Here is a 14917-nt window from a genome sequence, read left to right as displayed (position 1 = left end):
CTGGCAGGCACGGCACGACGCCGATTCAAACGAAATTGAATTCGAATTCAAATCCGTTGAGGACCACCAACTTCCAGATGGATGATGGATCTACCCAAAGAAAACCCCAACCAGTCAACCCCTCGCCCAGCACATCCCTCCTCCGCGACGCACGCAAACGCAACCACCGGCCATCGTCGGCAACTTCCTCCCGCTGCTTTGCCTTCTTTCCCTTTCGTCGCCGTTCCCCACGCCCGGCCCCTCCACTCCACCACCGGATGTCTCCAACCCCCAACCGAATCCACACCCGCGCATCAGCAGCATTAGCTAGCGGCGGCGGCGGCGGCAGTTGGTAGCCGCGACCGAGACGGCGGGTAGGCTACCCTCGACGCCGCGGGACGGTATATACATACCAAAATTCCAGGTGCCCGTTCTTGATTTGACCTGAGTAAGAGTAGCTGTAGACTGGATTACCTACTAGTTGTTCCTTTCTTACGCGTTCTTTATTTATTGCTTTTCCCCGTCTCTTTTTCGTTTATGTCCCTCTCTCTCTGTGCTGAGCTGGTGTGCGCGCATTCTGGTAGGACGCGGGGAGGCGCCGATCTGCGGCGACATCGACGAGCCGCTAGTCTCCCGCCGCACCGTGAGTTCTTGATTCCTTTTTCTCTCTTTCACCGGCTCTGCGGAAGCTAAACCGCAGTTTCTTTTCCCCCCTTCTTCTGAGAGTTATTATGTGAAGACATCGTTCTCGGCAATTCCGGCCTTTGAGACATGTTATTGGCTCCCTGCTGTGCTTTCTTGGACCCTCATCGCGAGTTCTTGGGTACTCCAGTTTAGGGGACATGGCTCGTTTCAGATTATTAGAGGGATTTGGTTGTTTCTTTGACGGAGAGCTCAGCTTTTTATTGCTATGTTAGCAAATTACTACTGGAAATAAGTTCCTGATCTTTTGCTGATATTCTTTTTCTAGTGGATGTCGATGCACTTTCCAAGTGGATGGCGTGGGCCCTTCAGCTCTATATATTTTCTAGTTTTGTCATGGTGTGAAATAAATAATACAGGCACGCTTAGATAATTCGAGCCAATTGTATCTAGTTTGACTTTGATGTCACCAGTCCCATTCCTAGGTTGGATAGTAATTGTTCCAAAAGAACATGAGTATTGGGCAAATACTATAAGCCGAAGCCAATAATTTTTTGAGGGAGCCCTTCCCCCCACCAAAGGGAAATTTGAGGTAATCTTATCTGCTGCCTCCTTTCTTTAGAAAGAGCAATCGGGTTTAATCAAAATACTCTAGAAATATCCTTGTTTTGGTGGCAGTAGATAGCTGGTGTCTGCAGGTAACAGCTAAGCAACCTTGAAGGTGTCATCAGCCTTGTGCTGCTGCCAATTGGCTTTTGTTTCAGTATCGTCAAACCATTTCCCTGTGTTAATTGTTGGCCACCAGCTTATTTGAAGTTAACCTAGTTGACTTAGTGCATCAAATGAGATGAATCAGTATTTAGTTTATAACGACCTATAGTCAAATCAGTTGCTGTGAGGTTTGCGCTCTTGGTCTGAAGCTGGTACGGTAAACAGACATCTTTTATTTCCCCGTTTCAGTGTCGTCAAACCATTTCCCTGTGTTAATTGTTGGCCACCAGCTTATTTGAAGTTAACCTAGTTGACTTAGTGCATCAAATGAGAAGAATCGGTATGTAGTTTATAACAATCTATAGTCGAATCAGTTGCTATGAGGTTTGCCCTCTTGGTTTGAAGCTGGTTTGGTCAGAATAAACAGACATATCTTTTATTTCGGAGTCATACATTCATAGCTGGTGTCAACCAATACTAAATATAACAGTCTTGATTCTTGAAAGTGTCATAGTGGTGTGCTGCTGCCAATTGGTGTGGATTTATGTTTGTCAAACCATTTGGCTGTGTCAACTGTTGTTTGCCAAATTGGTACAAGTTAATCTAGTTGACTTAATTGATCAAACAGGAAGCATGGTTTATACGATTATTTTTCAAGATCTGTAGTCGACTCAGCTGCAATAAGCTTTGCCCACTTTGGTTGTAGTAGCATGAATTTGTGGTGTCCATTGTTGTTCTACAACTTGCCCGTTTGGTTTTCTTGAAGTTTTTAGAGTTCTGTTAACCACCTGCATTATCTTTCATGCTCTGAGGTATAGGAAAATTCTGATTCGATTTCTTTTTTGTGTTAGTTTGCTAAGATTCATGAAGTTAGATGCCTATCCTAAATTTCTGGCTTGCTGTTCATTCATTCAAGTGAGATTTTAGTTGTTTTAGTTCAGTTCAACTTTTAGCATTTCAATCTTTCCAGTATTGTATGTATACAGATTGCTAGATTATTTGAGGTTCTCTTTTCTGTCTTTTATAGCCTCTGCCAAAAAATTTACACATGCTTCTCTTTTTGAATTTCTAGCGCCAGCAAGCTACTGGTGGTATTCCTGATTTTTTTAGTTTTGTATAGCTGAATGATGTATATTTCTTGAAGTTCTTTTGAACCATTTTTTTTTCTGAATATGAGATCTTATTTGATGATATTTATGGTCTTCTTATTGATTAGGAAAATAACGGTCTTTGAATATCTGCACGGAACTGATCTGTAGGTATATATATTATTTGATGATATTTATGTGTCCAGATGTGCCAGCAATTGCAATTGGGTTGTTTGGTCCCTCGTGAGTTGCTTGGAAACTTGAAAATTGTCTCAGTTGTCTGGTCTGGTGATGTTGCACCCTTATTCTTGGACCAGAACGATCAAACCGTTTTTTAGTTTCCCAATTGGATCACCAAGATTCTGTGACACTCAACTATTATTTTGTTCACACATCTCATATGGTAGTCCAACAAAACTGTTTTGCTAGTGTTTAACTGCAATACATGTTAAGTGCTTTTGTTTTTAATTGTTTTCAAAATTATGTTAGGTCCCATAAATTCAATTTCTGATGATTATCAGAAACTATCAAATGTTTTAGAGCTTTCTACCGCTCCTATTTGTTTAATGTCTTCTGAACATATTATCTTTTCCTGGCACGGCAAATATAATCTGGTAAGGTCATCCTGCTTAGCTCTGTGTACAGTGACTTGTAAGTTGTAACTAACATACAGCTAGCATGTTTTGCTTGACTGATGAAATTGATACAATCTGATACTCTTTCGGGTGGTTTCTCTGACATATCATTAAAAGTTCACACGCCAGTTTTTGTTCCTGTATATCCAATATTTTCCTGGGCTTCTGGCATGTGTTTAAACTTAAAAGTTTCATTAAATACATGATGAAAGGTTTTCATTTAGTTTTTTCCTTTGCCCCCAAACTTTATACTTTTTTAATTTACAAAATATGAACTTTTAACTATATTCACTTAAAATGCCTAGTAAAATATATTGTTACTTATGGTGGTTTAGTATGATCACACCACGGCTATAACTCACAGGAGATTTTAAATTGTTAATATTACTGTCCATGCTATACGCCGAAGGGTCTTGAGAACAATCTTTGCGCCCTGTAAAAAAGTCAGTTAAATGGTCTGTGGGACTATTGCAAGTATAGGCCTTCCAGTGCTGTAAAAGGGTCTTGAAAACTGAATTGTGTTGACAATTTAACCTCTGATTTAGCAGTTATTGTAACTTTACTCACTGGTTTGTTGTCTTGCTCTCTTTGGTTTTATAGGACACAATGGCAGACCAGTTAGGGTGTACTATGAGATCCCATGGAATGATACTGGCAAGATTGCACATGTATGACTGGATAATACTTCTGCTCCTTGCTGTCATAGACGGACTGTTGAATATAATTGAACCTTTTCACCGTTTTGTTGGGAAAGACATGATGACTGACTTGAGATATCCTTTGAAGGGCAATACAGTGCCCTTTTGGGCTGTTCCAGTATGTCTTGGTGTCCTAATCTTTAAGTATGTTTTGATCTTGTTACATCTATTCAAAAGTTCCTGTCTGTTTCTTAACTGTTTTTCTGATTTGCAGATATTTGGAATTATACTACCTTGGGCCATATTTTTTGGAATTTACTTCAAAAAGAAGAATTTTTATGATTTGCACCATGGCATACTGGGTACTTATAACATATTTATGATCCCATCAATACATTGATATAGTACAAGGTAAACAGACCTGAAAAACGGAACTTTTGTAGGGATTCTATACTCGGTGCTTATAACTGCAGTGATTACTGATGCAATTAAGGATGGTGTTGGCCGCCCACGTCCAGATTTTTTCTGGCGCTGTTTTCCTGATGGAAACGATGTAAGATAGAACTAAAAAACTAACATTACTATGATCTGCATAATGTTCAAAAGTTCCATGGAATCTGGGGCCAGTTACATTAATCTTTTCAGGTTTATGATAACATTACTACTGGTGTTATATGCCATGGAGAGAAGAGTGTAATCAAGGAAGGTCACAAAAGCTTCCCAAGTGGACACAGTTCATGTAAGTGATGACATAACCATATAAATACTCAAATATCCTGTGACATATGTTCTCCTTTCTAATATTGGTCCCTTACATGCACCTTTTGCCCAACTCTATGTATTGCTATCTTACAGTGGGAAATCTTATATGGTTTTGAAAGTTAACTGCCACTTGTGCACATACAGTACACCTAAATTGGTTTACCTTCATCCCATGATGTGTCTAAATGCCATTGAGAAGCCGTACTTGAAAAAAAAAATTTCTTTCAGCACTTGGATGTTTTTTTGGAAGAAAATGGGTCTACCTCTGGTGGTGTCGTATGCCTTGGCCATGCCAGTTCTAATCATAAGAGACAAGTGGCTGTTTTTGTGGCAACACAGAGAAGCTTGAACATGTGGGTATTGTCAATGGGGTTTGCGCGATCTGTAATGGTGATAGGGGGGCAGAGAGTGGCACACATGTGGTTGGTGCAGTCAATGGGACTATCTGTCGGGATAATAGGCACTGGCGCACTGCTGCAAGCCTGTGACCTCTAGTAGCTTCAAACAATGGATTTCTCTTGCGTCTTGCTTGACATGTTATGGAAAAATTTAATGCTACGTACACTGTTACATGGGTGATTGCTGAGAGAACTCGAAACTGTCTGGATTTGAAATGCCTTGCTGATTTTTTTTCTTCACTTTCTAGTGACCCTGAGTTTCAGCCTTCACTCTGAATTTCATTGAATGCATACTGTCTTTTAGGTGCTGAAAGTTCTGAACCTTATATGAGATACTCATGAAGCTAAGAAAAAAATGGTGAAAAAGTGATTCAAACACTTTATACGCATTTTTTTGAGAGAGCAAGCATCTATGAAAACTGTAGTAAGTTTGAGGTACCTTGAGTTGCATGTAGTGAATTTGTGTTGTTTGACTTTGCGCATAAATGCATGATGAGCAGAGCAGATGTACCAGTTACTCTCTTTTCACTTAATTATTTTAACTGTTGTAATATTCTCAATACCAATCTAAATTATTACTGAAACATAGGTCCATCTTTGTTTATGTGCCAAGTTAAGATCTCATGATATTCTTTTTACAGTGTCATGGTTGTATCATCTGAAATTTGTGTTCTCATTGCCTATTTCAGGGTCTTTTGCTGGCCTTGGCTTCCTTGCATGGTACCTAGCTGGGAAAATCACTGCTTTTGATCGCAAAGGACATGTTGCAAAGCTATGCATAGTGTTTCTGCCTCTTCTTACTGCTTCACTTGTGGCTGTTTCTCGAGTGGATGACTACTGGCATCACTGGCAAGATGTTTTTGCTGGCGCTATTATAGGTTTGTAAATTTTAATAATTTTTAGATATACATAGATTTTCTATATTGTGGTCATTTTCCTGAAGATACAGAAACAATTATTTTTTCTTATCATGGTCATTTTCGTTTGCAGGCCTTACAGTTGCTTCGTTTTGTTATCTGCAATTTTTCCCATATCCTTTTGATGCTGATGGTACCTCCTTTTCCTTGTTTTAGCACCTAGTATTGTGATTCAGATTTGTTCAGGATGTCACAAAGTGCTGTGCTTCTCCTTTGCAGCTTTCTGGCCTCATGCATACATGGTGCAGCTAGCTGAAGAACGCAACAGCAGAAATGCAAACTCCTACAGTGCGAGACCAACCGAGATCGAAACAGTCAATATTCCTGGCCAGGGCGGAATCACCCTAAGAGACACTCTCAACGACGTGGAGTCTGGAAGGAGTTCGTGAGATCCCAGTTCTGGAGTGGAGCTGTCTTGAATACCCTGACTTCCGACTGAGATTTGTCTGCATGAGAAGCTCTGTGGGAGCTGCTTCCATATACACAGGTAGATCTATTGTAGAGCTGTTAGACTGCTTCCTTCGTATCAATCTTCTCGTTCTGTGGTCTGTTTTTTGTTAACTGGATAGCTAGTTTCTTAAGGCCTGGCTGTAAAAATCACTTGGTAGGGGGTGTTCTTACTTTCTGACGGGCTTTTGCTTTTGTTTATACTCATGGTGTTGTGGTTAAAGCTTGTTGGTGTGCACTCTTTGTACTGATGCTTTATCGCCGTGTTAAGCGTATGCGATCAAACGTGCAGGAAAAATGCAGTTTCACATTTAAATTATTATTTATACCTCTCAGTAGGTAATTCGTGAAATTCAGTTCCTATTATGACGTGAGATTTGGAGTCCTGTGAAAAAAGAACAAAAGAAAAAAAAAAGCTTGGCGTAGATAAGCTTTTTAAGGACCGTCGCAGCAGGGTGTCTCCATATGCTGCTAGCTCATATTTACCATATCATCATAAAGTCAATCTAATAGTAGATACTCCCTCCATCCCAAGTTATAGGTTGTTTTGGCTTCTTTAGATAAGCTCAGATTTTGTTATAAATTTAGATATATTCTATGTTTAGATGTATAATAATATCTATAAATCTAGAAAAGTTAAAACGACCGGGATGGAGGAGTATATAAGAGTTGTCTTCAACAAGTCTAACTCTACCGCATTGCTCAAAACTAATATGAGTCCTAGAACTAAGTCAGACACCAGCTCTAATATTTGCATGTCACCTCCACATCAATAATAGATGGTGTAAAAGACACTCAGTCCCAGGTGATTTGGGAGTTCGTGCATGAGACTTAATTTTAGTTAGGAGATATTTTTCCCCCATCTCTTAGTCTTCTCTATCTTCCGTTTGAAGAAAAATATGGGGATGTGCCACCAAACATTGTGAAGTGAGTTTCAAACTACCTCTTGATGAAGCAAAGCTCTTAATTTTAGATGAGTGAAACATAACTTTGTGATACATTTCAAACTAATATATAGTAGTTTTTTTTCATAACACGCTACTCTAAATATGTACCTCCTCTGTTTCAAATTATAGGTCGTTTTGGCTTTTCTATATGCATAAATATTATTATGCATCTAGACATAGGGTATATCTAAATGCATAATAAAGTCTATGAATCTAAAAAAAATGAAAATGACCTATAATTTAGGATGGAGAGAGTAATTTTCATATGACCAAACGTAGCTCAGTTGGTTATGGTTGGTTATATGTGGTGGACATGCCCATCCGGATTCAATTTAGTTTCCAACTCGTGTTTTTGGTTTTATTGTTTTGTAAGTGGCGTAAGCCAAACGTCCGTGGTGACCTTATCGATCTTGATATTAAAATATACCAACTCATCTTTTTGAGGTGCTTATAAGTATATGCGTGACCGTATGGATGTCACCGTTTGTAATATATTTCCTAAAAAACTAATTTTTTTACGTACTATTTATTATCTATTACAAAATTGAAATGTTGAATTTGTAGCTTTAATACTACTTGTTAAACCGTAGGCTTCCCAGGCCAACCAACTCCGGTCCTAAGAATAAATTCACCTCCAATTCTTTACACGCTGTCCTCGATCCATCATGCCTCACGCGCATGACTTTTCTGAAAGGAAAGAAGAAGAAGAAGAAGAAGCAGCTCTTCTTTCAAGAAAAGAAAAGAAGGCGACTCTCTCACACCAAGCATGCAGGTGCAGGCACCAGTTCGCAGCCTACGGCTGCGGCTCTCCTCGCCACCAGGCAGCAACTTCCCGCTAAGCCATCAGTGCAAGCCTAACGTCTGAAACAAAGATCACGTTAGCTGCATTATGTACAGTGTCACGTTCCCGCGTCGTACTGATTTTTGGAAAAGCTGTGTTGACTAAGATTTGGGGAGTTCGGGGTTGGAACAAACAACACAACTGCCGTCTTGTACCAATTTGATTTGGGGTCACATGCAGCTTAATACTATAATTCTTTGTGTAGCAGGGCTGAGCCGACGACGACGATGGAGTCGACCAACGAAGAGGGATCGACGCAGTCCCCATGCACCCGTCGCTGCTCATGGCTTCAAGTAGCAGCAACTGCGAGGAGCTCAAGGTTCTCCTGAACTTAGGGGACGCGCCGGTGCGGCAGCCGTCGCTGGCTCTGGCGCCGCAGGTCGTCGTCGTTGAGGTGCCCGCCGACGCGACGCAACGGAGACTCCGGAGTAGCAGCGTTGCTGATCAACCAGCTCCGCTTCTGCAGAGTCGTTGCTCCTGAAGGGATCGGAGTGACGCCGGGGGGAGACACTGCCCTCCATGTGCTGGCCAAATCTGGTACGCTGAATCTTGGTATGATAAATCCTAAATCGTATTCCTTCCATTCTCTAAATATATAAACATTTGTACGTTAGTATCGCTTCAAGTCTCCACCAGAGTTTCCTCTGGCTTCGTCCCGCTCAAGCATAGTTCACCATCATCTGGGGGGACACCGCTTTGGCCTCCAAAGCGCTCGCGAGTGGGCGACTCGCAAGGCCCTGCGCAGCCCCTCCCCTGCCGCCGTGGCCGCCTCCTGCTCCGGCGGCCGCGGGTCTCGAGCCACAGTAGCAGCACGCCCAACGCCTTCTCTTTCCCTTCTCTCTTCATGTGTTTGTCTGTGCTTCTCCTCTGCTTGGAGCCTCCAGTCGATCTCCCCGATGCGTCCGTCCTGCTCCTAGGCTCAGTTGGGGCTGCGGCCAGGTGCCGGATCTAGCCTCTAGTGGCTCAATCTGGTTGCTCGGCGCCATCTGCTTCTTCCTCCTCGTGCCGTCTCCCTTTCCCGCTTTCGGTCTCGCCCGCTTGTCTGTGACCGTGCGACGTTGTGGTCAGGCGGGTGGAGGGCTAGTGGCCGCCTCTAGCTGCTAGCGGTGTGGGGGTGCGTTGTGGCAGCATGCTGGTCGCGGATCTTGGTTGCCGCGTGGCTGCAACCTTCGATCTCGCGTAGCCCGTGCTGCTCCTCCCTTGCGGTTCTGGGGACGGATTGGTGGATTCCAGTGACTACGCGATGCTGATTGGATGCTGAGGGTCGTGCAACGAGAGTGCTGTGCTCAGTGTGCGGGGGGGTGCTATGCACCTTCCCACGGCCTCGGCGAGGCCCTAGGTACTTCGCCAATCTCTCTAGCTGCATTGTTGAATGCTGTGCAGCGAAAGCGCCACGCTCAGCGTGGGGAGAGGTGCTCCACCTCCGCACAGACCGACGAGGGTCTTTGTTACCTCCTTGATGGCTTTCGCAGTGTGGTGTGGTCATTGGTGCTGCCTTTGCTCTTCGTTGGCAGCTGCAACCAAGGTTTGATAAGTATCTGCTGCTTCTTCCTGCATTGTCCCATGCTCTTCGCTTAGCTTGTTCGTGGCTGCTAACTTCATTGATCTCCCCTCGGGGCATCCTTCCCTTGGCGTGCGTTGACAGTCTCTGTATGGTGTGGCATCTTGAGAAGCCAGTCTTGGCTTATTGCAGGTGGTTGCGACCAAGCTCAGATGTTAGGCACTAATTGGCACTTTGGTTTTGTGGCAATGGCTTGTTGAGGTGGGGGTTCATCCCTCCCCATTGCCCACCCCTGTTGTCGCAAGCCGGGTTACTCTTAGTGCTTGGCGTCTGTTTGCAAATTGGATATCTTCGTGTGTAGGATTGTGTTGCGGTGGTATCCATCTCTCGATGGCTTGGTTACAACCGGTGTCTTTTCTCTAATGTATTTTAGTATTGGGTGTGTGTGTTGCGATTGTAATCCTTTGTGGCTCCCTATCTTTTCTATCACTATGTATCCTGATCCTGTCTGATTCTGTATTATCTCCTTTGATGGAATGAAAATGTTCAGGTGGGGTTACTTAACCCCCCTTGATTCCTTAAAAAAAGTATATAAACATATGACGTTTGTGGTAAGCAGTGGTGAACCTAACTTTTTTATTAAGACTAGGGTCAAAATTTAGCGGCTAAAAGCATACAGTAAAGGGTCCAAATTGAGATAGATGCTTGAATACATGCTTAAGAACATCAGGAACATACAAAAATAAATACATAGTGATGATTTGGCGCATTCACAATTACATCTTCCATTTCCTCATCAGCAACACCTGGACATGGACAAGATGGAAATGCAAAAAAATATGACAAAACAAAACAACTAAGATTTCTTAGATAATTTGAATGTAACATACCACAAGTACAACTACTTGAGAGCTTATGTAACTTCTTCAAATGAGACTTTAGTTCTTGAAAAAGATGTAAGATGTGATAATTTTTTTACGCTTGAAAATACTTCTCACTTAGTATAACATATCATTCTATAATTCAGCCACTCGTCCCGCATCTTATGCCGCAACTCCGTCTTGATAATTTTCATAATTAAGAATGCCTTTTCTACTGTGGTGGTTGCAATCGGAAAAATCGAAGGCAACTCAATGAGGCAATAAACCAATGCAAAGGTTGTGTGTCTATCAGTTTTTATCATCTTCATAGCAAGAACACCAAGGTCCACACAATTTGTGAAATCAGGACCAGCTCTCACATCAGCAATGAAATTATCAAGTTGGGTCCGAAGTTTAGAAAGCTCATAGTGGGAGAAGTCATCATCATAAATCTCATCAAGTTCAATTAGTTTCTCTCAGCTAGTAAGGTTTCTTGTGCTAGAACATGCCCACTAGGGTTCGAGTCCTCGACTCGACATTGGTGCTCGTATTTTCCTAGATTTATTCTAAGATTTAAATGGTGCTATTCTTTCAGTGGAAGGTGACGTGCCCGTTGATAGCGAGGCACCAGTGGTGACTTCGTCAATCTCGAGGATAGCTGAGTCTTTTGAAGATGATCATAGAGGTAGGGTTGCGTGTGTGTATTCATTGGGTTAAGTATGCATGCATTTATGTCAGCTGCGTCTGGACTGTGTTTCGCAAAAAAAAAATTGGCAAAGAAATTCTTTTGATCTAGACATGCAATGCATGCCAATAACTGAGTAGACATTTCAGCAAACTGGTTGTTTAATTTGACGATAACTTGGTCATATTAAAGATTTCATTTTTGAAATGATGGTAGTAGGTTACCTGTTGCCCTCCATGACCCCTTGATCGACCCTTGATTGTTAACTTGTCCTCCATGCTTGGGATAACGATGTGATGGTCTGCTGGATCACACAGAACTCCTTTGCCTCCTCAAATAGTACATCCCAACCATGTTGCCTTACATCATTAATTTTCTCCAAGGTGATGCCAATGAGCACTACATCCCGAACGATATTCTGATATTTTCTTTGCAAGCATTGTGATAAATCATCAATTATGCCCAATAGTTGTATCATAAGATGCACTATAAGCACAAACTCAAAAGACTCCATTTATAACAACAAACTCGAAGCTGTAGTTCCCTTTTCTCCAACATCATCTTCAAAAATATTCTCTAATACCTCTGGGACTCTAGATCTGAAATAGCAGTACCAAAATTGCAATTAATATATTGAATAGAAACTGTAAACTACAAATTGTGAGAGATTAGGGAGAAGATTGAGGATAAACACCTGAGAGGCTGAGAGGCTCGGGAAATCGGGACTCGAGAGGATGGTGGCCTGGTGCATTGGAGCTTGCTTGGCTGCCTCCTTCAGCCCAGTTAGTGGCGGCGCGCCGGCGCTTGCCTCTTTCACTCCTTCTGGCTGGCGCATGTGGGGACTGCAGGAGGAGAGGAGCAGAGCCGGCCGGCGCACGTGGGCACCAGCCGAGGAGCGAGGGCCAAGGGCCATTGGCAGAGGACCTCCTGCACCCGGCGTCCGGCGCACCAGCGGCGGTAGTACCAGTTGGCCTCGGCGATTCGTGAACAGAGTCAAGGACGAGACGAGCGGTAAGCGAGCGTGCTGTGCTGTGCTTCTTGTTTTTTGGGCCAGAATTAAAGGGGGGATAATGGACCTCATTGGGCCACAACTAGGGCCACGGCCTGGGTGGCCCTAGGCACAGATCTGCCCCCTCAGGTAAGCTATTTTATTTCTTTTAAAATAATTAACGAGAAAGAGCAATTTTCCATTGGAAGTTTCAAAACTCATGGTGTAGATAGAAAACATAATAGCGCAAATCCTAAGGAACCAATGTAAACCGAGAATTCTTTCCATTTTTTAAATATATAAATATATGATGTTTGTGGTAAGCTATTTATTGATTTTTAAATTAATTAACGTACTTGTAGATATCTTTTTTTAGTCGAGGTTAGCTCATTCATTTAACATAAACATTCAGATATCACAACATCCTGGATGCAACATCTTGGCTTCATATATGATATTTTTTTTGGTTTATTAGTTTTACATGGAGGTCCCACTAATAACTTGCAGAGCTTAAAAAAAAGGTCTTGGAGTGGACGAACAAGGGCCTTACGACACTGAAAGACGAGAAGGGGAGTACACCTCCTCACTTTGCCGCAGCTCTCCCAAGGGGGAGTCGAAAAGGAAGTGCCTGCTCGCAAACATTTGAAGCTAACACCACTGCACTCTATCAGCCTGACAAAGATGGATTATACCCCATACATGTTGCTGCTTCTTTAGGTGAACAAGGGAGCATCGCCATGTTTGTGGAGAAGTGTCCCAGCAGCGCTGGCTTGTGTGACACTAAGGGAAGGACATTCCTTCATGTTGCTACTGAGGAAAAGCAGGTGTGCGTCGTTTTTTATGCTTGTACAAATCGATCCCTAACATGGATATTGGATATGCAAGACAATGAGGGCAGCACTGCATTGCACCTAGCTGTCCAGGCTGGGAGTATTCGTTTGTTCTCTGCTCTACTCGGTAAACAGGAAGTAAACCTTAATTTAAGAAATGCAAAAGGGCAAACTCCTCTAGACATATATCTACATATAACATTCCCTCAGGGTTGTCTTATAATCAGGTGAAGCTTGACTTTTATTTTGAAAGGAAATTAAAAATTGAATTTGCATGATTGATTTTTTCCCTATAATTTGTTAGTTTAGAACTCCGAAATACGGATATGCCATGCACTCGAAGTTACTGGCGCTACCAGAGGAGCTTCTCGCCGGGATCACTTTCAGGACTCAGATAGTGATGCTCACGGAATAAACTCAGACCATATATAACACCAAGGAATTGGAAAGGATGAAAGAATAATTGACACAAACCCTATGCATTGTTCAGTTCTAATAGCAACTGTGACATTCGGAGCAACTTTTGCCCTGCCTGGAGGTTGCAGATCTGATGATCACCCAAAAGGAGGCACACCAATACTTGCTGGGAGATATTCTTTTGATGCATTCATCATAGCCAACACATTAGCTTTCATTTTCTCCTCAATGGCTACCGTTAGTCTCATGCGCGCTGGTTCCCCAGTGCTTAACCGTCTGAGCCGTGAAGTCTACACAAGCATAGCTTTCTTTTTTGTGGAGACTTCAGTTTCATGCTTGGTTGCTGCCTTTGCTCTTGGTGTATATGCAGTCCTAGCTGCGGTTGCTCGTAAAACTGCCATTGCCATTTGTGTCATGAGTCCTTTTGTAGTCGTATGCATCAAAGCTGAACTCTGGATGAAATGGGCAATTCTTGCACGGCCATTCTTTGTTAGAACGGGACCAATTTGGACAGTACGAGAGTATACAAAAGCACTCGTGGGAAATGTGCTCGTAGGATTTTGGCCCTTCATATTAATCTTTATTTGGGCCGCCTATGGAACGGACCATCTTGGTTTCGAACCGACAGCACAACCTCCATCGCCACTAAGTTAGCTTGAAAGAGGAGATGAGGGTGGGCGTGAAGATGAAATAACATGTATTTGTTGTTTCCACTGAATGAGGGTCTTCTCACTCAACCAGCTGGGGGTTTATAGTTCTTCGGTACCTTCTTTGAATTTGATGGCCAGCCTATTGTTTAATTTTTATACCTCTCTCGTTCATGCACTGTTGAGGTCATGATTTTGTAAATGGCGATGACTATATTTGCCTACTCTATTTGATATGTGATATCTGAAATTTCTGACTGCTGTAAAGCTCGTATTAAGTACTATGTTGATTTTCTTTGGCCAATCTACTAAATTTTTAATCTGTATTAATCTTTTGAGCAGAAATGAGGAACCTGCAAGTGCCACATTGTTGATCCAAACGGGATATACTTAATACACAATAAAAAATGAGTCTACTACAAGAGACGTGTTGTAACCCTGTAACAATTAGAATCCAATCCACGCAATATTTCAGTTGCAAACTTGATCTAATTTATTATGAGAAACAAAAATAATATATTCAAGTGCAACTGCGTATTACTCTCTATATTCGACATTTGTCGACTTTTGAACACGACATTTGACCATTTATCATATTAAAAAATTTATGTTTAACAACCATTTTGCTGTTCAGGCCACGCTTCTACACACCAGATACTTCTGATGTTCAACATATGGTTCACTGGAATGGTTTTCTGAAGCTCCTGAAACTTGAAAAAATAACAAAGCCAAAACATATTCTATCAACTGGACGTTCTAGTGATATGGTGCGTGATATTGTGAGCTGCGCTAATAAAGTAGTATGAGAGCCTTGTTTGTGAGATGGCCAAGATTATGTCTGCGTGCATGCTGCGTCGACAAAGTGTGCACGAGCCGATTTTAAGAAATTTCATAGATATCATAGATTTAGTGATGAATCCAATATAAGGATCATCACATAACATGATTTACAACAACACTGTTTGTCTCATCATCACAAATCAA

The 14917-nt window shown here is 42.2% G+C and overlaps 1 protein-coding gene and 1 long non-coding RNA gene across 3 annotated transcripts; one reads left to right on the top strand and one right to left on the bottom strand.

Moving 5' to 3' along the window:
• Positions 1-102: 102 nt before the first annotated feature.
• Positions 103-6455, top strand: LOC117843623 (lipid phosphate phosphatase 2). 2 transcript variants are annotated; one of them, XM_034724275.2, is made up of 9 exons: positions 103-403; positions 564-622; positions 3656-3871; positions 3968-4055; positions 4137-4246; positions 4339-4432; positions 5543-5731; positions 5844-5903; positions 5990-6455. In XM_034724275.2, the coding sequence occupies exons 3-9, from the start codon at positions 3662-3664 to the stop codon at positions 6157-6159; spliced, it is 921 nt and encodes a 306-aa protein (XP_034580166.1). In that variant the 5' UTR covers positions 103-403; positions 564-622; positions 3656-3661; the 3' UTR covers positions 6160-6455. The 2 variants fall into 2 exon arrangements, with proteins under 2 accessions (XP_034580166.1, XP_034580167.1); XM_034724276.2 differs by lacking the exons at positions 103-403; positions 564-622 and adding an exon at positions 668-1213.
• Positions 6456-10237: 3782 nt separating this feature from the next.
• LOC140222057 (uncharacterized) lies at positions 10238-12066 on the bottom strand. The gene is made up of 3 exons (XR_011897630.1): positions 11746-12066; positions 11276-11650; positions 10238-10312 (listed from the first exon to the last, which is right to left on the bottom strand). It is a non-coding gene; the product is annotated as an uncharacterized lncRNA (long non-coding RNA).
• Between the last annotated feature and the right edge of the window lie 2851 nt (positions 12067-14917).

This window comes from Setaria viridis, chromosome 2 (genome assembly GCF_005286985.2).
Source record: "Setaria viridis chromosome 2, Setaria_viridis_v4.0, whole genome shotgun sequence".
Classification (NCBI taxonomy): Eukaryota; Viridiplantae; Streptophyta; class Magnoliopsida; order Poales; family Poaceae; genus Setaria; species Setaria viridis.
This window is presented reverse-complemented; position numbering and strand designations above follow the sequence as displayed.

Excerpts from the sequence above, each read along its gene's own strand:
- LOC117843623 (XM_034724275.2), top strand. The coding sequence starts at position 3,662 with ATGGCAGACCAGTTAGGGTGTACTATGAGATCCCATGGAATGATACTG. Across the intron at positions 3,872-3,967 it reads TGCCCTTTTGGGCTGTTCCA|ATATTTGGAATTATACTACC; the intron begins GTATGTCTTGGT and ends TCTGATTTGCAG. Across the intron at positions 4,433-5,542 it reads CCCAAGTGGACACAGTTCAT|GGTCTTTTGCTGGCCTTGGC; the intron begins GTAAGTGATGAC and ends TGCCTATTTCAG.